Here is a 27294-nt window from a genome sequence, read left to right as displayed (position 1 = left end):
AACTGTGGCGCAGAGAAGTTAAGTAACTTCACAGTGGCATTGCTGGAAGAGGGGTAATGAGAAAATCAGGCTAGTTTTTGTAATTCACGCACCAGTCAGCCTGTACCTTGAAATGCTATTTTCTGCCATTCCTTCTCTAGATGGGCCTTATATTTGCAACACTGTATCATTTGTGTGGCTATGGGCACTTAACAGTGTAGAGGGGACTGGGCAGTGGAATTGCTGTTCTGCCTCAGTGTTGAAGTCTCTATTGCTCTGCCTGTCTGTGTATATCTGGCACCCCTAGCTCAGCATTAAAGGCCTGCAAAATCCACTAAATGTCCCAAATTTTCTTTTCATCTGTGGGAACTGACAATGAATCTACCTGCCTGGGAGGGTTGCACAGCACTGTCCTTGATTTGACTTTTTCCCTCCATTTTTAGTATTAAAGTAAAATTAACAAAGTAAAAAATTTCCCCCTTTTGAGCGTATAGTTCTGAGTTTTGACATAAAGTCATGTAACCACCACCACAATCGAGATACAGAACAATCCCACCATTCCAAAGACGTCCCCTTGACAATCAACTCCTATCCATTGTCACCACAACTCCTGCATTTTTAAGAAACTGCCCAGTGCTCTCCAAAGTGACTGTACCATTTCACCTTCCCACCAGAAATGTGTAAGAGTCAGCTGTTCCAAGTCCTTGCCAGCACTTGGTAGCTTTTTAAAATTGTCATCATTTAAACTCTCCTACATTGCTGGTGGGAGTGCAAACTAGTCCAACCACTATGGAAAGCTGTCTGAAGTTTCCTCAGTCTACTAAAAATGGAGCTATCATATGACCCGGCAATTCCACTCCTAGGGATCTACCCAAAGGACACAAAAACATTGATTCAAAAGAACACCTGTACCTCTATGCTTACTGCAGCACTATTTACTATAGGTAAAACCTGGAAACAACCCAAATGCCCAAAAATAGATGACTGGATCAAGAAGATGTGGCATATATACACAATGGACTATTATTCAGCAATCAAAAAAGATAAACTCCTGCCATTCACAGCAACGTGGATGGAACTAGAAGGAATTATGCTCAATGAAATAAGCCAGAAAAAAAAAGCAGGAATATAGGGGAACCAAATAAGACATCAGTGTAAACAAAATAATAACAGTACAAAACACAACAAAGCAAAAACAGACAATTATAAATCAGAGACTAGTGGCAGATGGCCACTGAGCAGGTTATCTATGACCCGGCAGACTGGTAAAGCAGAGTCTTAGAGCCCTCAGTGGCTTTCTCAGGCTTTTATTGAGCTTTACATGCATCGCAGCAACCAGGTACCTGGCAGGCAGGAGTGCCAGGGGGCCAGGAGGCCATGAGGCCTCCAAGCTCCCCTGCAAGTCTTCACTCTGGGCTTCTCTGGTTTCTTTCACCCCTTCTCCCTCCTGCCTCTCTCCTACTTTTGCTTCTCATGGTGACTATCTCAATACCCCTCCCATGACCCACAGAGGTAATTAAGATAGTTTGCAACAATGTAACAACTACATGTGCCCTATCAGACAGGGCAATCCTAATGGTGGGAGGGCAGAAAAGCTTAAAAACCATTTACCTAACCATTTACCCTATAGAGACATACTGCAGGGGAGGAGGGGGAAGAGAGATCGCAGGGAGGGAGGGAGGGAGGGAGGGAAAGAAAGAAAGAAAGAAACAAACAAACACGGGGACTGAGGTGATGGTACACCAGTACATTGGTGAAGGAAACTCTATGGGGACTACACCTGAGGGGGTGGGGGTGAGCAAATATTGTGTAAAAATGAAGAATGATGTAAAAAATAAATAAGTTTCAAAGTAAAAAAAAAATAAAACTGTCATCATTTAATAGGTGTGCAGTATATATCATTGTAGTTTTAATTTGTATTTTCCAAATGAGTAATGATGTTGAGCATATATTTTGTGAATTTATTTACCTTTCATAGATCTTTTCACATGAAGTTTTTGTTTATATCTTTTGTGTATTTTTATTGGATTAATTTTAGTTCTGTCATTGAGTTTTGAGAACCCTTGCATGCTGATACAAACATACTTTATCAGATAAGTAAGTCACAAATATTTTCTCTAATCTGTGACTTGTCTTTTCATTCTTAGTGTCTTTTGAAAAGCAGCTCTTATTTTTATGAAGTTCAATTTCTCAAATATCTTCCTTTATGTTTCATGTTTTTGATGCCAAATCTAAGGAGTCCTTGTGAAAGGCAAGGTCTCCTATGTTTTTATCTAGAAGTTTTTTTAGTTTTAGTTTAAGTCTACAATCCACATTGAGGTTTTCTTTTAATAAGGCAAAATTAATTTTTTTTTTTAAATTTTTTTTTTTTAAGATTTATTTATTTATTTATACAAGCACTGGGTACAGTCAGAAGCGCGGGAGGGTGAGAGAATTCACCAGAGCCAGAGCGGGGAGCAGAGCAGGCAGAAGGACCGAAGTACACTGCTGAGGGGAGCAGCGGGCGGCAGGAGAGGTCTGCGCGCCATGTGGGACCCTCCTCTGGTGGCCGGGGAGCAGCCGGGGATCGAACAGGCGCTGCAGAGGCTGCAGGCAGCTTCGCAACCCAGCGCTCAACCGCTGCACCACAGGGAGGCCCCAAAATTAATTTTTTTTGCATATGAATATCCAATTATTTCAGCACTTAGAAAGCTAATCATAGCCATAGCATGTGACCTGGCAATCCCACTTCCTAGATGCTTGCTTAAGAGAATTAATAAGATATGTCCACACAAAAATTCTTTTGTGCATACAAATGTTTACAGTGGCTTTATTCATATTTGCCCAAATTTAATGCAACCTAAATATCCATCACTTGTGAATGGATAAACAAAGTGTGGCCCATCCATATAATAAAATACTACTTAGTAATAAAAAGGAACAGACTTTAACACAATAACATGGGTGGATCTGAAATGCATTATGCTAATGAAATAAATTAAACGCACAAAATACTGCATATGATTCCATACATGTGACATTTTAGAAAAAGCAAAGTGATAAGGACAAAAACAAACAGTGATAGCCCACAGTGGGGTGGGGAGAGGCGATTCAACACAAAGGGGCACAAGGGAAAATGGGAGGCAGGGACAGACATATTCTGTCTTGACTGTTGTGAGGTTCACATGCTACCATATATTAGTCAAAATGCATAGGCCTGTGTACCTAACAAGATCAAATTTTAGTCTATGTAAATTATACCTCAATAAACCTAACAAACCAAAAATGAGTAGAAAGAACAAGGTGAGGAATGAGTTGGGTCTTCCAGATGTGAGAGATGTCTCAGCAAGGGTGACAATTTGACATGGAAAAGGAAGATCATAATATACAGAAGAAAGGGGGCACTGGGTGAAGAGTCAGGGACCCAGGTTCTATTCCACTGTGGGGGTTAATGGGCCCCTGTTTGCCTCTCTAGAAAATGAGACCCTGTGCTCAATGGGGCAAACTGGGAAAGTGTCAGGTAATTGAATTTGGAGGAAATTCACATTCCAGCTTCATTTCTAACTCTGTAAATGCCTTAAACCTTGATTTCTTTACATGAAAAATAAGACATTCTCTCAAACTTGTGAAGATTCAAGAACATCGGTGTACTGACGTCCATAACACATAGTAGGTTCTCAACAGAGGTTCACTCTGGGTGCCCCTATCTAAGGTCAATTTTACCACTGTTCCTGGTCCATCCTGTCACTTCCTCAACAACACTGCTGAGAAATTCCCTCTTCTTACTGCCAAATCATCATATCCCCGTTTATTAGGTCAGACCCATCAGCACACAAACATGCTGTCATTTCAGATGGAAGGAAATTAGTGCCATGTTTGTGAACAGGGAAGGAAGACGAGGAATCTACAGTCCATTTAGTGAATCCACAGTCGGAGAAGTGGGGGATTGGCAGTATTAAGTGAGTTGGGAGTGTCTGGTTAAGAACTAGAATTTGTCCATTGAGTTGGTGGTCAATATTGACATGAATGTGAGCTATTTCGGGGGCTGGTATAAGTCGAATTGAAAGATTTTGGAGAGAATCTGGGACAATGGAGATAAAATAGAAGAGTAGCCAGAGGAATGATAGAGCCAATGTGGGTTTTTTCGGGGTTTTTTTTTTTTTTGGTTTATTTTAGAAGTTGAAAGATCTGAGAACTGGTAACTGGAATGGAATTTTAACTCTCTTTATTAAAAGAAAAATGTTAATCCAACATAGTTGGGAGGTTGTCAACATGCTATATGGAAACTGACTGCTTTTAATTAACAGGGTTAAATTCTGGAACTTCATTAAAGAATTCATCTCAAATCTGAACACAACAAAACTCTTTTTTTAGGCAAGATGACTGGGAGATAGATAAGATGACCAGAAATAGGGTTAGCACTAGTTGTTGGTTAGAACTAGTTAGAGCTAATTGTTGGTTCACTCTCCTAACATTTAAATGGAAGATACTGCAGTCAGCAGAAGGGGAGAGGAAGAAACCCACGTTCTATATCTCACTTAGTGCACAGAGACAGGCTGTCACCCTGGTGACTATAGTTCGCTCTACTGAACTAGAGCTGAGTTAGTCATAAGTTATTGACTTGGAGTGAAAACTCAGCCATAAGGATTCTATAGAAAATTTATATACATGCAATCATTGGGAAGGGGAGAGTAGAAATGACTCTTTGGAGTATGCCCCTTGTCTCTATACCCCCCACTTTCTTTTTTTTTAAAGATTTATTTATTTATTCATACAAGAACTGGGGTACAGGCCAGAGGTGTGGGGGTGAGAGGATTCACTGAGACAGAGTGGGGAACAGAACAGGAAGATTGACTGAAATACACTGCTGAGGGGAGCAGCAGGTGAGTCAGGAGAGGTCTGCTGCACCACGTGTGTAGCTCCCTGGCCAGGGATTGAACTCGTGCTGCAGTGGCTGTGAATAGCTTCATAGGTTGCATCTTAACCCCTTGCGCCACCAGGGAGGCCCCTCTATATCCCCACTTTCCTGTTTAGATAGTGACCCCCTTTGATCTGTGGGTCTGCCATTCCACAAAGCCTTTTCTAGTCTTTCCAAAACTCTCTTGATCCTTTTCAGATCCAAGTACCCTCCCTCATCCACCCACACACATACATACTCTTAAGCACCTATCATACCCCCCACCTCCATTTCTCTCATTTCTCTTAGTCTTATGTACCTGCCTTAAAAAAGTCTCCAAGACATCTCATGAAGTAAATTCTTACAGTTCATAGAGAAAACAGAAGCTATCAGGGAATTCCCTCAACTTTTCAGTCCCCCATTGCCGTCCTTCTCTTTGGTCCTGGCCCAAGCTTTCCTTCATTCTTTGTGGAAATTTTTTTCCTCTGACCAAGACTTAGACTTCTCCCTATGTTCCCAACCTCATTCTTTTTCATCTCTGTGGGTCCTTTCTGGACCAATTAACTGCCTCTCCTATCTTAAGTCTTTGCCTCCCTACTGTTCATTCTTTTTTTTTTTTTAGATTTATTTATTCATTTATACAAGCACTGGGTACACTCAGAAGTGCAGGAGGGTGAGAGAATTCACCAGAGCCAGAAGGGGGAACAGAACAGGCAGACTGACGAAGTACACTGCTGAGAGGAGCAGCGGGCACGGCAGGAGAGGTCTGCTGTGCCATGCGGGACCATTGCCTGGTGGCCGGGGATCAAGCTGGCGCTGCAGAGGCTGCAGGCAGCTTCGCAGCCCAGCGCTCAACCGCTGCCCCACCGGGGTGTGTCTCCCTACTATTCTGTCCCCTCAGCATAGTGTCATAGTCAGGATCTTCTCATTCTACACACACTGCCACCACCCCTCCCCCCCACCAACCTGGCCTTAGGAAAACTCTAACTACTGTCTTGCCTTAATCTTTTTATGGATCCTACCTGTGTAAATGCTCACACCTGTGAGGTGAGGACAAAGGCAGAAATGGGGGCACGGCTGGAGTAACACTCTGAGGTGAGACCACAAGATAACACAAGGCTGAGAATTCCGAAGAGACTAGAGAGGCCAGAGAAAGGCCATGACAGAGCACAGAGATTCATGGGGGGCTGACAGGCTTGGGTACAGGGCCTATACACCTATGATTGTGGAAACCTGGGCCCAGAGGAGCCAGGATAAAAGGATGGCATCCTCTAAGGAGAGACCATGAGAGGACACGAGACCAAGAATAGACACGAGGCCAGAGAAAGTGCATGGATTCACTGGGCTTGGCGGGGGTGGTGAGGACTGGGGTTATTGGTTGCCTGCCTGCCTCCCAGCACCTCTTGCCCAGACCATGCCTGCCTCCTTGCATGCCAGCCTCCCTGCCTGGTGTGCCCGTGTACCTGGTTCCCTGCAAGAGCATTAAAGCCTGAAAAATCCACCGAGAGCTCCAGGCCTCTCTTTTATCTGTTTACCCAAATTGACAGTGCACCTGCCCTGTGCATGCTGGCACAAGACATGGTTTCCCTTCAATTTGTCCCCTTCCAGCTCACTGTTCCTCCCTCTCAATCTCCTCCTCTACCATAAGTGTTGATGTTTTCTAGGACACATATTTATCACTTTCTCATTTGATTCCTCTTCCTGGAAAACCTCATTTTCTTTTACAGCTTTAACTATCACCTGGAATGTGCTGATTCCCACTTCCTGACCTCTCCCACAGGTCTCTCTCTTGACCTCCAAATCTGTGTAACTGATGGATAGCTCTTAATGCCCATGAGTTAAACTGCATTAAGCATAACCAAGAATAATTTTATTTTCCCTCTAAACACTCTCCTTCTGTATTTCTTATCTCAGTGAACAGTAACAACCATCTGTCTGGCAGAAATCTGGGGTTCATCCTCTGTCACTAAGTGATATTGATTTTTGATTCTGATTATTTGGAACTATTTCCCCTCTTTCCTACCCATCTGACAGTGCTTCAATTTGGATTCCAATATATTGGAAGAGGCTCCTGACTGTTATCCCCTCCTCTCATTTGGTCTCCTTCAAATTTCTAGTGCAACCATGACCAGGGCAGATTCACTGTCCATTCGGGCAGAAGGGTAAGCGCATCCTGGAACCTTTGGTGATTTTATAGGCCTTTAAGGAGGCAGGCACAGGCTGGGCAGGTAGGGCAGGCAGGGGGCCCTCTACTACGCACACTCTCTCTCTCTCTCTCTCTCTCTCTCTCTCTCTGGCATTCTTTCTTGTGTAGTCTGTAGTCTCACATCCGAGTGGTCCTCCCAGAGCAGCAGATGAAGGCCTGTCCCAGAGCAATGATGCCCTTTTATCCCTGGCCTCTCAGCACCGGTGCCTTGTAGGGGCAGGATGGCCACTGAGCTGGTTTTCTGATGATCCAAGCAAACCGGGTAAAGGAGGAGGCCTGGAGCCCTTGATGGCTTTCTCAGGCTTTTATTGAACTTTTACATGTAGTGCAGCAACCAGGTACATGGCAGGCAGGGGTGCCAGAGGGCCAGGAGGCCAGCAGGCCTCCAAGCCCCTGGCAAGTCTTCACTCTGGGCTTCTCTCTCTCCTTTCTCCCCTTTTCTCTCCTGCCTCTCTCTTGCTTCTCTCCTGCCTCTCTCTTGCTTCTCTCCTGCTTCTGCTTCTCTCCTGCTTCTGTTTCTCTCCACCAATATCTCAATACTCATCCCATGGCCCACAGAAGTAAACAAGACACCTTACAACAATGTAACAACTGCAGGTACCCCCATCAGGCAAGGCAATCCTAATGGAGGGGGAGGGCAGAAAAGCCTGGAAACTATTTACCCTACATGCCTGCACTTACACATGTGCAATCCCAGGTGTCCCATGCTCTCAGGCCCGGGTGCCCACAATCACAGGCATGAATTCCCAGGGCCCATACCCCTCAGGCCCAGGCATCCACACTGGCTGTAGGAGGGTGGAAAAAAGACTGATTTCTCATTTCATTTACCTACACAGCCCATCATCTATCTTTTCACATACCTGCTTAACAACCTCAAATGACTTCCTACTATTTACAAGATAAAATTAAATGCCCCAATCAGCAAAGTTCTCACATTCTAGTCATTGCCTTCCTCTCTGGCCTTATCTTTCTCCTCCTCGCTCTCACATGACCTCTGTAACCATGGCACAGTAGGCAATTCATACATTTGCTAATGCTGTCCCTTTGCTCAAAATTGCTTCTTCAATGCCATCTGGCAAACTCCAAGTCATTCTTAAGAAATTTTATGATTTACTTGTGCCTTGTCCTGACATAAAGTAACTCTCCTATTGCAGCTTTCTGAACAATACAGTAATTTGATAGTAATTGGTGCTGTTGAACCATCTGGTATTTCCCATTTGGGCTCATGGTACGATTGCACACTATGGCCCATCTGAAGTAGCCAGGTAACATACTTTGGCTGTTAAAATGGGAGTGGAGGGGCCTCCCCAGTAGCATAGCGGTTGAGTGCTGGGTTGCGAAGCTGCCCGTAGCCCATGCAGCGCCGGTTCCATCCCCAGCTGCTCCCCGGCCACCGGAGGAGGGTCCCACATGGCGCGCAGACCTCTCCTGCCGCCCCCTGCTCCCCTCAGCAGTGTACTTCGGTCCTTCTGCCTGCTCTGCTCCCCGCTCTGGCTCTGGTGAATTCTCTCACCCTCCCGCACTTCTGACTGTACCCAGTGCTTGTATAAATAAATAAATAAATAAATCTTTAAAAAAAAAAGTGGAAGTGGAAGATATCAGTTCTGGATCATAGAATTGAGTAGCCAGTATGAGATCCTCCATAACTCTTTTTCTCTGTTAAAATAACTGGCAACATTGCAGATTGTGGCTGCATGATTGAATGGACCTAGAATTAATCTCTAAATATGTACCAGAAGCAAGAAATAAATCTTTGTTGATTTATGCTTATGATATTTGAACTTATTTCTTATTAAAACATAAGCCAGTCCATACTGACGGATGTATCTGCACAACTCTATAACACAGTCAGTTATTTAAAACACTTCTGGGGGAGTCCAGCAAGATGACGGTAAAGATGCTGGGTTTCATCTTCCCCAGATAACCACAAATAGATTGCAGCAGAACAAAACCAAAAAACCCATCGGGGACAAAATGAATGGCTACAGCACACACCAGGGGCAATGGTCCAGCAGAAAGGGTTAGCAAACACTTCAAGGGAACTTTGTTCAGAGTGCTAATAGGACTACCACCCACAAGAGGGAGGAGCAACCATCACTGCTGTAGAGTCCTGTAGAGTTGTTGACTTGGGCACACACTAATACCAGGGTCAGAGGGTGAGCTGTTGGAGAGCTGCAGGGTTAGGTATGCAAAGCAAGGATTACTTGAGCTGGAGGCTCTCAACACAGAACAGCTGGAGCCTGAATCTTGAGAAGAAACAAGTAAGATCGTCTGTGTTTCCTCATGGACACACTACTACCTGCCACACCTCCCACCCCAGGGCTAAAACAAATCAACAAAAGAACTCTTGAATAACTAGAGCTCAAGCACCTGTTTGTAGCAGGAGTAAACACACCAAGATAAGGCTCTGTGCTGGAAAAAAAAAAAAAAAGAGAGAACAACTCCTGGCCCATGACCCCATACTGACTAAAATATATGCCAAACACTGCATCTAGTCTCAAAAATAACCTAGAATGTAAGTGGACATGACAATATAAGAGGCACTAAGACTGAGGAGCTGGTCTAAAAGAAGGGAAAACTGTGGATCCCCAGTGTTGGGGCAAACATGCAGAAGGCTGGTTCTCTATTGATTCGGGAGATGGGTAAAGGATCCCCAGTGTTGGGGCAAACATGCAGAAGGCTGGTTCTCTATTGATTCGGGAGATGGGTAAAGGAGAGCCCTGGAGTCCTCATGACTTTTCAGGTTTTTAATGATCATCCTATACCATTTGTAGTGAGACAACCAGGCACACCAGGCAGGGAGGCTGGCATGCGAGGAGGCAGGCACGGACTGGGCAGGGGGTGCTGGGAGTCAGGCAGACAACCGAGCGCCCCTACCCTCCCAGCCCTCTGTGCTCTTTCTCTGACCACTCTCTGGTGTTTTCAGTCTCATGCCCTATCATGGTTTCTCCTCAGTTGACATTGTAGGGGGGCCAGGGGACCAAGAGGTTGGCAAACCTCCCAGTCCCAGCCGAATCTATTCTCTCTGCACTCGCTCTGATATTCTCTCTTAGCTCTTCCACCATAGCTGCTCTCTAACATAGCTGTTCCTGTCCCCTGTGTGAGGCCGCCCCTATAGCCTCGGTGTCTCGGCTCAGGTATTCTCACTTACACACGCCCATACTATACTCCAGATGTCCACCATCAGGCTGCATGCCTGTAGGGTAAGGAAAAATGTCAGGCTTTTCTGCCCTCCCGCTATCAGGATAGATGATGGATCCTTACGGTCCTGAATGCATGCCTGATGGCGGGCACCTGGAATAGGGTGTGGGCATAGGTAGATGTGATTCACCTGGGCTAAGACCATGCTTTTTTAGGGCAGCGTCGTGGGGACTCCAGTAGAAGCTGAAAGAGAAGCCGAGAAAGAAGTAGCAGAAGCAGAGAGAGAAGCAGAGAAGGCCGGAGAGCCCAGATAGAGTGCAGACTTGCTGGGGGCTGGGAGGCCTGCCAGCCTCCCGGCCCCCCAGCACCTCTGCCTGCCACATGCCTGGATGCCTGGTAAATCCCAATAAAAGACCTGCAGAAGCCACTGACTCCTCCTTTACCCAGTCTGCTGGATCAGAAAACCTGCACTGTGGCCTGTCCTGCCCTAACAATGCCCCAAGCCCATGCTCCCAAGAACCTTCTGCATTTAAGGTCGCAGGTGATAGCCACAGAGGCCAGCAGTGTAAAAGCCTGAGCATCTTCATTTGCCCTACACCCAACAAACAACTTTAGTACCTACAGCATAGTAGTTAATTTGAATTCCTGACATACTGAAAGTGATCCTTTGGTGCCCTACTGTCCCAGTCCTCCTTTATACTTAGGTAGGGAAAATGGAGTTACTCAGGCTCTTTTTCATCTCCTACCACTAGCCTCTATGGCTGCCACCTGCAGCCTTGCTTGCCTCCCAGTTTTCATTGCCCACCAGTGATGACCCGTTGATGCAAAAAGTGCTTGGGAGCATGAGCATGGGGCACTCATGGACAAGGGCCAAACAGCATGAGCACAGGGCACACATACCTGTAATTATGGGCACTCGGGCCCAAAAGTCAGAGAGCACAGGGTGCACGGACCTATAAGTGCAGATGCCCATGTGGAGATCATCAAGGGCGAGATCATTGAGTGAGAGAGAGAGAGGGAAAGAGAGAGAGAGGTCAGTGAGAAACCAGAGAGAGCAAGCCAATATTGCCAGAGATCCTGCCTCTCTGCTCCTGCTAATCTGCCTATACCCAGTTCCCTGATTCAGCATTAAAGGCCTATCAAATCTACCAACTAGGATCTAAGATTCTTTATCCGTTTGCTTGATTCCACAATCAACCTGCGTGCCCACCCTGTGCCCTGTGCCTGTTTGCACTATAATGTACTATCCCTGCTGGTACCAGTTCTCTGAGTGTTTCAGCAGGTGCAAAGGCAATAATCTAAAAGTCTATCCCTATTGCAATAGATAAAAATTTAAAATGAGGAGACAGAAGAAGATACTACAAATGCTGAAGCAAAAAAAAAAAAATAAGCTTGGAAAAAACAATGTTGGAAAATAGGCAAATAAAACAACACAGGAGAAAAAAGAATAAAAATTTTGAAAATAGTATAAAAGCACTTTGGGATGAATTAAAAAAAAACAACATCCGTATCTTGGGTGTAGGGTAAATGAATTAATCAGGCTTTATACGCCACTAGCCTCAGTGGCTGTAATCTGTGAACTTGATGCAGAAGGCTTGTGGACGTGGGGTGTGCACGCCTGACTGTAGACACCTTGAGTATGGGTATGTGTGCGTGTATAAGTGTGCAAACTTGAGCTTAAAAGGGGGGCAGAAGTTGCACTGCGGCGACAGTGAGAGGACAGGGGGTATGACTACAGAAAAGGCAAAACCCTGAGAAAACATGAGAGAGAACTCCAGAGAGAGCCCAGAGAAAGAGGGTAAAGATTTGTGGGGGGCTGGAAGCTCAGTTATCTAGCTGCCTCCCAGTACCCCCTGCCAGACCTGTGCATGCCAGCCTCCTGCCTGGTGTGCCTGTGTACCTGGTTTCCTGAGAGAGCATTAAAGCCTAAAAAATCCACTGAAGACTGAGGAACTCTCCTTTATCCATCTGCCCAAATGGATAGTGAACCTGCCCTGTGCATGCTGGCACAACAATGGTGCTCCCAGAAGGAGAAGAGAAAGACATAAAAAGTATATTTAAGGCCTCCCCTGGTGGCGCAGGCAGTTGAGCGCCGCGCTGTGAAGCTGTCCGCAGCCTCTGCAGCACCTGTGCAATCCCAGCCGGCCAGCGAGGGTTCCACATGGCACCACAGACCTCTCCTGTCGTGCCCGCTGCTCCCCTCAGCAGTGTATTTCATCAGTCTGCCTGTTCTGTTCCCCGCTCTGTTTCTGGTGAATCCTCTCACGCTCCCGTGCATCTGGCCTGTACCCCAGTTCTTGTATAAATAAATATATAAATCTTTAGAAAAAAAGTATATTTAAAAACTAACTTCTGAAAACTATCTCAATCTGGGAAACAAACAGACATTATGATCTGAGAGGCCTGATAAGTTCCAAATAGTACCAAACACACCAAAACACAAAATAATAAAGCTGTCGAAAACCAACAACTGGAACAAACTATTAGAAAACATCAAGAGAAAAAAATGCCATCTATAAAGACACACCAATAAGACTATCAGTGGACTTTTCAGTAGAAATATTACAAATACAAAGGGACTGTTAGGGGATATTTAAAGTACTTATGTTAGGGGGAAGTGATGTCCTGAGTTAATCCCATACAGGATTAACTTTGTGGACTCCACCCCCACTCCAGACTAAAGTCATCAAGACTCTGGGAAAGACAAATCTCATCACCACCAAGGGAGGGTGGCTGGGACCTGAGGGTGGAGTTGGGCAGCCAGGTTGGATATAAAAAACCAAACACGTGGGCCTTGGGCTCTCTGGCTCGCGATCGCTCGCCTCCTGGCTTCACCGCTCCTGGCTGGTGGCCAACTCTCAGAGGGCCATTTTGGGATTCCTAATCGGCGGATCGGGTAGGACTCATTTAAAACTTTGTCTCCCACTTTTCTCCCAGAGCTGTACATTTCCTCATTTCCCCTTCCCTTGTAAATAAACCTTTTATTAACCTTTCACGTGTGCCTGCAGTAGAGCATTGATAAGTCCTTTTAAGTGCGCGGGTGAGGACCCACAGTCAGGCACCCCGTTTTGTATCAGGGTTGCTCTACAACACTTAAAGGAAAAGACTTCCAGCCCAGAATCCTTTATGCAGCAAGATTAACATTCAAACCAGAAAGAAGAGTAAGGAGTTTTACTAAAAAGCAAAAACTAAAACAATTTATCAAGATATACAAAACCAAACGAAATCTTTAAGGGCTTATTATAAAGCAACAGAACGAACGATGAATATAAAGGCAACAGAAAGCTGAATCATTTAACATAAAGGAGGAAGAGTGGCCCATCAAAACAAGTCAGAGACCTGACTATCCAGCCTGTCACATAAACAGTCCATCTCACACTGATCTCAGTAGAATCCACAAATAAATTAATGAAAGCAGAGGGGGCGGAGCAACATGGCGGCGAGGAGACGCTGCGAGTAAGATCTCCCATTAAAAAAAGTGAATAGGGAGGAAAAGCGGCAGGTCCCAGTGAGAACTGGGACACGGAAGATAAACGGGTGACGCCAGCAAACTGCCCGAAGAAGAAAGTGGCCATAAAAGAGGACCAGAAGGGAGGGAAGCGCAGAACCCTGCTCCCCTCCCCCGCCCACAGAGGCGGCACTCTCCGACCAGCAGAGAGGAGGAAAACAACAAACCAAAACGGCCAACAAGAACAAAGGACACAGCAAGCGGGACTGGGAGTGGAAAGGAACTATTGCAGCCACCACACCCCGTGAACGGGAGCTGTGGAGAACCCTGCAGGATCCGCCGCGGAGGTGAGCTCCAGGCGCCATTAAAGAGAGACCTCGCCCCCCGGGGAGGAGGCCAGCACCAGCACACAGCCCCGGGCCGCCCGGTAAGCTTGCGCGGAAAAGCGGCGCGCGGAAAAAGCAGACGCGGATCGGGATCGGGATCGGGATTGCGCGGAAAGGCGGCGCGGAGCGGAAACGGGATGGCGCGGAAAAGCAGAGCGGTTGAAAAAGCAGTGCGGTTGAAAAGCAAACGTGGATCCGGATCGGATCGCAGCTGCCCAGGTCCCTGCGCCTGCGACCTAGGCTTGCAGGGAGACGCGCGGAGGCCCTCACTGAGTGAGCAGGAACCAGGTGCCCAGGCAGGGGAGCGGGATTCAAAAGGCGCCATTCCCGCGCCACTGAACTGGGCTACAGCCCGCGTCCTGGAACTGAGGGCTTTGGAACTGAGACTTGGGGCACGAAATTAGGGGCGTGCGTTCCCCATGACGGTGGGGCACAAGGCAGACACAGCACCCCAAAGCCGTTGAGGTGTACCCTACCATCCCCGCTCTGTTCCCTGTCCCACAGGGTGGATAATCAGCTCCCCAAGGGCTCTAGGAGAGATCTCTGGCGCCACCTAGCGACTTGAAACCAGCAGAGGCTTCTGAAGGAGCTAGTGGCCAGCTGGGGAGTTAGCCCACGCCGGGCCCATTCCAACCAGTAGTCTGAGCCCACAGGGGGAGCGAGCACCCACAGCCGGGGCAGACCAGGCGCGCAGAAGAGTGTGCCTGAGACTGGACGCACAGGGAGTGTGTCCCACATCACCATTTTAGAACAGGGACATTTCTTCAGTAAAGACTACCTGCAGAAGGCTTCCTCAGGAGCCAGAGGTGAGTGGGGGAAGTTCGCCCACGCCAGACCCCCTCTGGCCTGCAGTCCAAGCCCAGAGGGGGAGCAGGAACCCACCGCCGGGGCAGACCAGGCACACAGGGGAGTGTGTCCCCACATCGGCATTTTAGAACAGGGACCTTTCTCCAGTAAAAACTGCTTGAAACTGACAGATGACTCCTGGAGGAACCAGAGGGGAGAGGAGAAGCTCACACAAGATGCCGGCCAGTCCCAACAACACAGAATCCCAACGCATACGGCAAATTAGAAAACAGACAGTAGGGAGGAGAAGAACCACATGCAACCTAGCTACTCCCCAGGGAAAAAGCACACCACAAAAAGAAAACCAGCCCCCAGATTGCAACGACAGTAACTTGGAAGAACTTCTGAGCCTTCCAGAAAGAGAATTTAAAATTGCCGTGATTAAAAAACTGACAGAAGTCATAAAGGAAAACAATGATAAGGGAAAAATAATCAACGATCAGAAGAATGAAATTGAGTCCCTAAAGAGGGAAGTAAAAGAAATGCAGGAGATCAAAGAATTAATGGAAGAACTAAAGAATTCTGGGAAAAGCAATGAAAGCAGAATAGATGAAATGGAAGAACGAATAAGTTCTCTTGAAGACACAGAAATAAAAAGAACCAAAACAGAAAAGGAAAGAGAAGTACAAAGGAAAAAGAACGAAGAAAGACTACGGGAACTATCTGACTCCATGAGGAAAGGAAATATAAGAGTTATAGGAATACCAGAAGGAGAGGAGAGAGATGTAGGAACAGAGAAAATTTTCAAAGAGATAATTGAAGAGAACTTCCCAAATGTGAAGAAGGAGCTGAAAATTGATATACAAGAAGCAAGAAGAACACCAAACTTCCACGACGAAAGGAAAAATACAGCAAGACACATAATAGTGAAGCTCCCAAGAATCCAGGACAAGGAAAAAATAATGAAGCTGGCAAGAGGGAAGAAACAGATAACATTCAAAGGAAAGCCAATCAGGCTGACATCAGACTTCTCCGAAGAAACACTACAGGCAAGGAGAGAGTGGAGGGACATAGTCAACAGACTCCAAGAAAACAGATGCCAACCAAGAATACTCTATCCCGCAAAGCTCTCCTTCCTCTTTGAAGAAAGAATATGGACCTTCTCAGACAAACAGAAACTCCGGAATTTCATTACAACTAAACCCCCACTCCAAAAAATACTACAAGGAGTCCTAAAGCCAGAACCTCAGAGGGATGAATAACAATGAAAGAAGGCCAAAAAAAAAAAAAAAGGTTATTAAAAGAATAAATAAATAAAATCAAAGGAAAGACAAACACAATGGCAAATACAGATGTTAACATATCAATATTAACTCTAAATGTAAATGGACTAAACTCTTCAATAAAAAGACACAGAGTTGCAGCCTGGATTAAGAAACAAAATCCAACCTTTTGCTGTCTCCAGGAAACACATTTAGCTACAAAAGATAAAAATAGGCTCAAAGTTAAAGGATGGAAAACAATCCTACAAGCAAATGGACCAAAAAAGAAAGCAGGAACAGCTATACTTATATCAGATAAAACAGACTTCAAACTCAAAAAGATAAAAAGAGACATGCGATGGTCACTACATTATGATCAAGGGGACAATACTTCAAGAAGAAATAACACTCATTAACATATACTCACAAACGAAGGAGCACCAAAATATATCAGACAACTGTTGTCCTCTCTGAAAACAGACATCAGAGAAAACACATATGTAGTGGGAGACTTCAACACACCACCATCAACAATGGATAGATCAACAAGACAATAAGTAAAGAAACCAAAGCTCTAAATAAGGACCTAGAGCAATTGGGCTTAACAGACATCTATAGAACACTAAACCACCAAAAAACGGAGTACACATTTTTCTCAAGTGCACACGGATCATTCTCCAGGATCGATCACATACTGGGGCACAAGACAAACATCAACAGATACACCAAGATTGAAATCATATCAACCATCTTTTCTGACCATGAAGGCATCAAACTAGAAATAAACCATAAAAAGAAGGCAAGGAACTTTCCTACCTCATGGAGATTAAAAACCACACTACTGGAAGACCACTGGACTAATGAGGAGATCAAAGAAGAAATTAAAAAATTTTTTGAATTGAACGACAAGGAGAACACCAATATCCTAAATGTATGGGATGCAGCAAAAGCAGTAATAAGAGGAAAATACATAGCAATAGAAGCTCACATCAAGAAACAAGAAAGAACTCAAAGAAACAACCTAATCTCGAAGCTCAAAGATCTAGAAAAAGAACAACAAAAAAACCCCAAAACCAGTAGAAGAAAAAAATTATAAAAACCAAAGCAGAAATAAATGAAATTGAAACTAAAAAAACAATCCAAAAGATCAATGAAACCAAGAGCTGGTTCTTTGAAAAAATCAATAAAATAGACAACCCCTAGCCAGGCTCACAAAGGAAAAAAGGGAGAAAGCACAAATAAACAGGATCATCAATGAAAGAGGAGAAATCACAACGGACACAGCAGAAATCAAAAGAATAATCAGTAACTACTATGAACAGTTATATGGAAACAAGTTTAACAATCTAGAGGAGATGGACAAATTCCTACAACTCTACAATCACCCAAAGCTAGATAAAGAAGAAATAGAACACCTAAACAGACCAATTACAAGCAGCGAAATTGAAATGGTAATCAAAGCCCTCCCCAAAAACAAAAGCCCAGGACCTGATGGATTTACAAATGAATTCTACCAAACATTCAGAGACGAATTAGTGCCTATCCTTCACAAACTCTTCCAAAAAATTGAGAAGGAAGGGACAATACCAAACACGTTCTATGAAGCCAACATTACACTAATACCAAAACCGAACAAGGACAACACAAAAAAGGAAAACTACAGGCCAATCTCCCTAATGAACACTGATGCAAAAATCCTCAATAAAATTTTAGCTATCAGAATCCAACAATGTATCCATAAGATAATTCACCACGACCAAGTAGGATTCATTCCAGGGACACAAGGATGGTTTAACATCCGAAAATCAATCAACGTTATCCAACACATCAACAAAAAGAAATATAAAAACCATATGATAATATCAATAGATGCTGAGAAAGCTTTCGACAAAGTGCAACACCCATTCATGATAAAAGCCCTTGAAATTCTTGGGATACAAGGAACATACCTCAACATCATAAAGGCCATCTATGACAAGCCAACAGCCAGTATAATTCTCAATGGTGAAAAGCTGAAAGCAATTCCATTAAGATCTGGAACAAGACAAGGATGCCCACTCTCACCACTGCTTTTCAATATAATACTGGAAGTCCTAGCCAGAGCAATAAGACAAGAGAAAGACATCCAAGGAATCCAAATAGGAAAACAAGAAGTCAAACTATCACTATTTGCAGATGATATGATATTATACATAGAGAACCCCAAAAACTCCACAGAAAAACTAATTCAACTCATCAGTCAGTTCAGTAAAGTGGCAGGATACAAAATCAACACGCAAAAGTCAGTAGCCTTCCTATACACAAACAATAAATCTGAAGAAGAAGAAATCAAAAAAACCATGCCTTTTGTTATTGAAACAAAAAAATCAAATATTTGGGAATAAATCTAACAAAGAGGTAAAGGACCTATACAAAAGAAACTATAAAACACTGTTAAAAGAAATAGAAGAAGACACAAAGAAATGGAAAGACATCCCCTGCTCATGGATTGGAAGAATAAACATTATTAATATGGCCATCCTTCAAAAGCAATATACAGATTCAATGCTATTCCAATCAAAATTTCAATGTCATTCTTCAAAGAAATAGAACAATTATTGATGAAATTCATATGGAATCACAAAAAACCCCGAATAGCCAAAGCTCTCCTGAAAAAAAAAAGAAGGGAATGGAGGCATCACACTCCCAGACTTCAAACTATACTACAAAGCCATAATCATCAAAACATGGTATTGGAACAATTGGAACAAGACATACAGACCCATGGAATCGAATAGAAAATCCAGAAATAAACCAACAGATTTATGGTCAACTAATCTTTGACAAAGGAGCAAAGACTATGCATTGGAGCAAAGAAAGTTTGTTCAATAAATGGTGCTGGGAAAACTGGGTCGCTACATGCAAAAGAATGAAGCTTGACCACTACCTCACACCATACACAAAAATCAACTCAAAATGGATTAAAGAACTAGACATAAGACCTGAAACCATAAAATATATAGAAGGAAATATAGGCGAAACACTACGGGATTTGCACATCAAAGACATCTTTACAGACACATCACCCAAAGCAGTGATAGTGAAGGCAAAGATAAACAGCTGGGACTACATCAAATTAAAGAGCTTCTGCACAGCAAAAGAGACAATAACAAAAACAAAGAGAAACCCCACCAACTGGGAGAACATTTTTGCACCCAACACTAATGATAAAGGACTGATCACAAAAATCTGCAAAGAGCTGACGAGACTCAACAACAACAAAGAAAATAATCCAGTCAAAAAATGGGCAGAAGAGCTAAAAAGAAACTTCTCTGAAGAGGAAATGCAAATGGCCAACAGGCATATGAAAAAATGTTCAACATCACTTGTCATCAGGGAAATGCAAATCAAAACTACCATGAGATACCATCTTACACCAGTGAGAATGGCACATATTAAAAAAACTAACAACAAAATGTTGGCGAGGGTGTGGAGAAAAAGGAACTCTTCTGCACTGTTGGTGGGAGTGCAAACTGGTCCAACCACTATGGAAAGCTGTGTGGAGATTTCTGGACCTACTAAACATAGAACTTCCATATGATCCAGCAATTCCACTCCTAGGTATTTACCCAAAAGACACAGAAACATCAATTCCAAAGAGCACCTGCACCCCTATGTTTACAGCAGCATTTTTTACAATAGCTAAGCTTTGGAAACAGCCCAAATGACCAAAAATAGATGACTGGATCAAGAAGATGTGGTACATATATACCATGGAATATTACTCAGCATTCAAAAAAGATAAACACATGCAATTTGCAGCAACATGGATGGCGCTGGAAGGGATCATGCTCAGCGAAATAAGCCAAAAAGAAAAAGAAAAATACCGGATCATCTCACTCATAACAGGAATCTAGAAAACTTAAATAAGGGACCAGGAAAATGAATAACTTTAAGAAAGTGAAAATCAAAATCAACAAAAAACTATGAACCAGAGACACTTTTAGGGGGGCGGGGGCGGGAGGAGAGGGATTGGGGTCAGAATGGGGGGGCTGCAATTGTATGGGGAATATAACAATAAAATTTATTATTTAAAAAAAAAAAGATAAAAAAAAAATTAATGAAAGCAACACACAAGGCTGTGGAACCAGGCGCTGGTCCTGTAAATTGAGAGCCCCACACTTGGGGCAGCATGCCTACTGAAAGCTCACTCCTGTCCACTCCTGGAAGAGATAAAAAAAAAAGCCAGGCCCACCCAGGCTGGACTCCATAAAAGCCCATGTGCAGAAAAAAGGGGTTTTAGAACAAACTCAAAAATCATCTGGGAAGGCAAACCAACAGCATGTATACATTCTAACCCTGCAAAGCAGCAGCTGAGGCAGGGGTGGGGCAGCAGTGGCCATTCTGGGCAGCCATAGCGTTAAGTAGACACACATGTGCCAGCTACACAAGCACACAATGCCATCTTTGAACCAAGTGCAAATTATTAGCAGAGTGTGAATCTGGAGGTCTTCCCACTATGAAGCCCAAGCTTCACAACCAAGATCACAACCCCCAAAAGACAGAAACAACAGGGAGGTGAGGAAGGAAGTAAAGACAGCCTAAGCACAGAATGCAGCTTACTGTGGGACAAAACCGCATGTAGAGGTGACTAACATTCACTCTTCAAACTGAGATCAAGTATTAAAGCCCTGGACTCCCCTCCTATCTCCACCTCACTCCAAGAAAAACTAAGAAGGTAAATCCCCCACTGCCCAAGCCACATACACATGAGGAAATACCTATAAATAAGGCGTAGGAGAAAAGGAGTATCTCCATACAAGATGCAAAAGCAAAAGGAGGACAGAAGTCCTGAGACAAATATAAAGGAGACAGAAAAAAAGAAACTATCTGACAATGACTTCAAAACAACAGAAACAAAAATGTTAAGTGAGATATTGGAAGGTCTGTCAAAGTCAGATAAGCAGACACAAGATCTCCAACAGGAGATTCAGGAATAAAGACTTTTTTTTTTTTTCCTTCACTAAAGAGGTTGAATATATAAAAAGGTCACAAAAAGAGATACTGAATGATATGCAGACACACTTAGTGCTTTAACTCGAATCAAAATGGCAGAAGAATTTCAGCTGTAGAAGACTCAAATGAACAAATTACATATTTAGGAGAAGAGAACAGTTCAAGACAAAGGAAAAATGAGGAAACTCTGAGATTTATGAGCCTCAATTAGAAGAGGCAAAAGGTGGTACCGATGCTAAGTTTGGGAAGCCCTGAGTGGCTGTGAAGCACTAAGTAAGCTGAGGAAGGCCAGTGAGTCTCGTAAAATCACCTGTGGGCGATGCCCTGTTTGTTGTCAAATGAGGGTGAGGAGCTGAGGAACCCATCCTTGGGGGATGGGTGGGGAACATGGCTTGGGGTGGAGCCCAAGCCGAAGAGGGGACCCAAGAAAGACCGCATGTAGAGTCTGGATCCCCGACCCATGTGCTTGTGCAGTGGGTTGGCCTGAGTGCAGGGGTCTGCGTATCACATTGGTGGCTATGAAGGCCGAGTGTTGGAGCGATTGCAGACAGAAACCCTGAGGGATGGCGATTGCCCCCAACAGTAGAATAGAATCACCAGTTCCAGAGTGAGTGAATCCTGGGGGTGGATGTGGTGTGTGGCTTGTAGCCGAGACTACAGCCAGAGAAGGCCAGGAAGCCTGACGGCTCCTGGTGTGGTACAGCACATGCCATGAGTGGTTCCCCTCCCTCGTATGAGCAGTGCCTTCAGCAGCAGATTTGGTGGCTCATCTGCTGGTGCCAATAATTGTCTTTTGCCACTAGGTTGGTGCCCTGCCTGGAATTATTTGTGTTCTGTTGTATTTTATGTATTTTGTTCTATTGTGATGTATAGTATTTGTTTTTGTGGGTCATGGCTGCAGTGTTCTATTGCCAAGAAAAACGTACATGACTTGTATAGACTGTCTGGCAGAAAACCCTGAGGGGGTGATTGTAGGGTAAGGTAAAAGTATCAGGCTTTTCTGCCCTCCCACCATTAGGATCGATGAGGGAATCCTGTGGTCCTGAATGCATGCCTGATGGCGGGCACCTGAAGTGGGTGGGTACACCTGGGCTGAGAGACTGGGTTTATAAGGGTGTCGTCACAGGGACACCAGCAAAAGCCAAGAACGAACGGAAGCCGAGAGAAGAAAAAGAGAAGCAGAGAGAACACCAGAGAGCCCAGATAGAGTGAGGATTTGCTGGGGGCTGGGAGGCCTGCCAGCCTCCTGGCCCCCTAGCACCCCTGCCTGCCATATGCCTGGTAAATCTAAATAAAAGACCTGCAAAAGCCACTGAGGACTGTGATTCCTCCTTTACCTGGTCTGCTGGATCATAGAAAACCTGCCCTGTGTCCATTCCTGCCCCTACAACACCTAAAAGCTTAAATGCAAAATGATGTACACCCCAAATGCCCAAAAATAGATGACTGGATCAAGATATGGTACATATACACCATGGAATATTACTCAGCAATCAAAAAAGATAAACTCTTGCAATTTGCAGCAACATGGATGGAGCTAGAAAGGATCATGCTCAGCGAAATAACTCAGAAAGAAAAAGAAAAATACCAGATGGTCTCACTCATAGCAGGAATTTAGAAAACCTAAATAAGGGATCAGGAAAAGACTAATTACAATAAAGTAAAAATCAAAATCAACAAGCAACTATAAACCAGAGACACACTACAGGGGCGGGGGAGAAGGGAATGGGATAAAAACAAGGGTTGTGGGAATTGTATGGGGATTATAATCAAGATGAAAATGCAAACATTGTGCAAAAAGGAAAAATGATGTAAAATATATAAAATAATTTTTTTAAAAAATTTAAAAAATGATCTACACCCAGACACATCATTGTCAAACTATTAAAAATCAAAGAAAAAAATTTGCAGGAAACAAGGAAAAATAATAACTTATAAGGGCTCTCAAATTAGGGTTGCCCCCAATTTCAGTCCACACTCAAGAAGAGAGTGGAAGTGAAACTGGAGACGCTCTCCTCCCCTCCCCACCCCCCATCTCCCCCATCCCTTATCCCTGCTTTGGGGCTCAGCACTTGACCCCAGAGCACTGCTTGCAGGCAGTGCAAGTGGCAGCAAGTGGTGGGCATTTTACCACCCACCACTAATGACATCCCTGGGGTACAGGCTGCTGGCAGAGGCCAGCAGTGATGGCGGATGGCAGTGGTTCCCCTACCACATCACCCCAGGACATGTAGCTCCAACGCTGTGACTGCCTCCGGTTGCAGGCAGTGGAGAGGCCCATGGATTTGGTGCCTGGATTGTAGAATGGACTAATCAGGTACAAGCTATGACTGGTTGATAAATGGTCCAATCGGGCCATAGGATTGAAACTGGTTCGATTGGACTGGTAGGTGGGGGACACTGAAGGAGGAGATAGGGGAGGCAGAAGCCAGCTTGGGGAAGGGCTTGCTCACTAACTAATCTCTTGGACTTGCTCAAACTGGCTTACTCAGACTGCACTTTCTCAGATGGCTACACTCCTGCATGCTCTGCATTTGCTCTGACTTGCATGCTCGGACTCACTTGGACTCGACAGTTGCTCGCTCAGACTAGTTGCTCTCAGATTCCTCTGGTAGCCGACTGTAGGGTAAGGAAAAATGTCAGGCTTTTCTGCCCTCCCGCCATCAGGATAGATGATGGATCCTTGCGGTCCTGAATGCATGCCTGATGGCGGGCACCTGGAGTAGGGTGTGGGCATAGGTAGATGGGATTCACCTGGGCTAAGACTGCTTTTTTTTTTTTTTTTTTTTTAAATAGAGGCATGCTTTATTTATTTATTTATTTATTTATTTATTTGTTTGTTTGTTTGTTTTGTTTATACAAGCACTGGGTACAGTCAGAAGCGCGGGAGGGTGAGAGAATTCACCAGAGCCAGAGCGGGGAGCAGAGCAGGCAGAAGGACCGAAGTACACTGCTGAGGGGAGCAGCGGGCGGCAGGAGAGGTCTGCGCGCCATGTGGGACCCTCCTCCAGTGGCCGGGGAGCAGCCGGGGATCGAACCGGCGCCGCAGAGGCTGCGGGCAGCTTCGCAACCCAGCGCTCAACCGCTGCGCCACGGGGGAGACCCTGTGCTTTTTTTTTTTAAGGGCGGCGTCACGGGGATGCCAGTAGAAGCCGAGGAGAAGCCTAAAAAGAAGCCGAGAGAGAAGCAAGAAAAGCAGAAGCCGAGAGAAGGCCGGAGAGCGATAGAGTGAAGACTTGCTGGGGGCTGGGAGGCCTGCCAGCCTCCCGGACCCCCAGCACCCCTGCCTGCCGTGTACCTGGTAATCCCAATAAAAGACCTGCAAAAAACCACTGAGGACTCTGACTCCTCCTTTACCCGGTCTGCTGGATTAGAAAACCTGCTGAGTGACCATTCCTGACTCTACACCGACCTTCAAAGGAAGGAAAAAAGCTAAAAAGCTTCGCAGAGAAGCCAATGAGCTTCACAGAAGCTGTACTGGCTGCATCTGCCTCGACCTGCCTCTAACATTGCCTGAAAGGAGTACGAGGCCTCGGTCTGCCTATGACATTGCCTGAAAGGAGTACCAGGCCTCGGTCTGCCTATGACATTGCCTGAAAGGAGTACCAGGCCTCGGTCTGGTGACTCGAAAATCTGTTTGTTGTTGGTATGAACTAACAACTTACAAAATATTGTGATGCTAGTGACCAGGTGGCTGGCACTACTGGCAGTACTCTCCAGCACTATTGATGGGTGACAGGCACTCTGTGTCTAGGTCTCCTCTGAGAGCTGTTAATAGTCTGGTGGCACCATCTCCCAGTGATGCTGCCTTCATTTCTGTCTAGCATCTAATGCTAACCATCCCGACCTTCAGGCTGATGCTGGGGGCTGCTGCAGCATCATCCCAGCAGCCCCACCTGTGAGTGTGTCCAGCTGTGGTGAGTTGGATCCTGGCCCCCTACCTGCTTGCTAATATGATATGAACTCCAGGCCTTCCTTCGTAAGATGGTGCGCTCTTGAATGTTTAAGAATTTTGGACACTAACTGGAGTAAGATAGTGAGCCACTTGTAGCCTTGAAAATTCCTTGTTTCCCCTGATTGTTAAGTAAACCCCATTGTTGTTCTTCCCTGAGCCTGAGTGGTCCAACAATTGTGCACATGGGTGAAGAAACCACAGACAGTGACCTGTCCTCTATTGGGCACTGTCCTTAATGGCTATATCCCCCTCTTACATGTCTCTTTCAGAAGGAAATATTTGCAATCCAAAATAAAAGAACTGTTGGCACAGAATTCTCTATCCTGCACAATTATCAATAAAGTATGAAGGAATAATAAAGGTTTTCTCAGGCAAATAGAAGCCAGTGGAATTTGCCACCACTGCTCTTTGAGTACTACTAAAAGGAGTTCTTCTACAAGAAAAGAAAAATGAAGCACAAACTCCTTATTAAAATGACAAGAGCAATGTAACACCAGTATCAAGAGCAATAACACTATAAGTCAAGAGCACCAAATACTAAGGGAGAGGAAGAAATGGGTAGAGCCATTTGAGTTAATGTCAGAGAACAGACAACAGCTCATAAAGGACCTAAAATACTAATTCACACAAAACTCCATGATAACCACTAATCAAAAAGCCAGAATAGACACCTGCAGATGAAGAAGCAAAGAAATTGATACAAATACAATGAAAGCCATCCAGAAGTACTAGTGAGAAACAAAGGAAAAAAGAAATAACAGAAAAATAAACAACCAAAAATCAAAAACAAAATGACTAAAATAAGAAGTTTATATCAACAATATACATAGGCTAACAATGTGCATAAAAAATTTCAGTCATCAGATCAAGAATATGTGGTATAAATACACAATGGAATATTATTCAGCAATCAAAAAAGATAAACTCATGCCATTCGCAGCAACATGGATGGAGCTAGAAGGAATTATGCACAATGAATGTTAAAATTTAAAAAAAATCATAAAAAAATTCCAGTCATCAATACTTTAGTTACAAGAGACCCTTTTAAAATCAAAAGAAAAAAGCTAAAAATAACAGGCTGAACTAAGGTCATACATACAAATAACTCAGAGTAAATCAGGTACTGCCATTCTCGTATCAAATAAGCTAGACTTTCAACTTAAAAAGATAGTTGGGCACAAATATGGACACTATACTATGATCAAAGGAACAGCTCACCAAGAAGATAAAACTCTTATTAATACTTATGCTCCAAATATAGGAACACCTAGTTATATAAAACAACTATTAACAGATCAAAATAGTATAACAAAAATACAATTGTTGGACACTTCAACTGACACAAAAGACTAGATCATCCACACAGAAAATTAACAAAGAAATAAAGGTCTCCCTGGTGGTGCAAGGGATTAAGACACAGCACTATGAAGCTATCCGCAGCCACTACAGCATGAGTTCGATCCCCAGCTGGCCAGGGAGGTGATTCACATGGCTCAGCAGACCTCTCCTGTCTCACCCGCTGCTCCCCTCAGCAGTGTACTTCACTAGATCTGCCTGTTCTGCTTCCCACTCTGTCTCTGGTGAATCCTCTCACCCCCCACACCTCTGGCCTGTACCCCAGTTCTTGTATGCATGAATAAATCTTTTAAAAAAAAAGATACAAAGGTCTCAAATGGAGTATTAGGTCACATGGATTTATTGGGTATCTACAGTTTTCTACCCTAAAAGCCATAAATACACCTTCTCCAGTGTGCATGGAACACTTTCAAGAATAGATCATAAACTGGAACATAAAACAAGTCTCAGAAAATAGACAATATATCATGCATCTTCACAATGCTACCAGTGCTAGACCACAATGTTATAAAGGTAGAAATTAACCATAAAAGGACTCCTGGATCAAATCAAAAAATGTGGAGGTTAAATAAAATGCTTTTGAACAACTCTTGGGTAAATGAAAAAATCAAAGAGATAAAAATATCTAGAGACTAATGAAAATGGAGAGACAAGCTACCAGACCCTATGGGATGCTTTGCAAGCAGTTCTATTTGGGATGTTCATAGCAATAGAGGCCCACATAAAAAATAAGAAAGATGGCTACTTAATAATCTAACTCTACAGTTGAAGAAACTAGAAAAAGAACAACAAAAGCACCCAAAACCAATAGAAGGCAAGTAATACTGAAAATTAAAGCATAGGTAAATGAAATAGAAACCAAAACACAGCCCAAAAGATCAGTGCAAACAGGAGTTTGTTCTTT

At 44.2% G+C, this 27294-nt stretch overlaps 1 protein-coding gene across 2 annotated transcripts in view; it reads right to left on the bottom strand.

The window, feature by feature from the left end:
- Positions 1 to 27294, bottom strand: part of CLRN1 (clarin 1) — a 62939-nt gene that overhangs the window by 21461 nt on the left and 14184 nt on the right. Inside the window, exons 2-4 of one of the 2 annotated variants that reach the window (XM_037524641.1) lie at positions 22703 to 22725; positions 7643 to 7682; positions 6048 to 6064 (exon numbers count right to left, since the gene is read on the bottom strand). The exons of the other annotated variant lie outside the window; for it this stretch is intronic. Coding sequence (XP_037380538.1) covers positions 6048 to 6064; positions 7643 to 7682; positions 22703 to 22725 — 80 coding nt within the window. The remainder of the gene's footprint in view (positions 1 to 6047; positions 6065 to 7642; positions 7683 to 22702; positions 22726 to 27294) is intronic. 2 annotated transcript variants of the gene reach the window in all.

Source organism: Talpa occidentalis, unplaced genomic scaffold (genome assembly GCF_014898055.3).
Source record: "Talpa occidentalis isolate TD23 unplaced genomic scaffold, MPIMG_talOcc4v2.1 talOcc4.4, whole genome shotgun sequence".
Lineage (NCBI taxonomy): Eukaryota > Metazoa > Chordata > Mammalia > Eulipotyphla > Talpidae > Talpa > Talpa occidentalis.
Note: the sequence above shows the minus strand (reverse complement) of the source record. Positions and strands in the feature narration are given on the sequence as shown.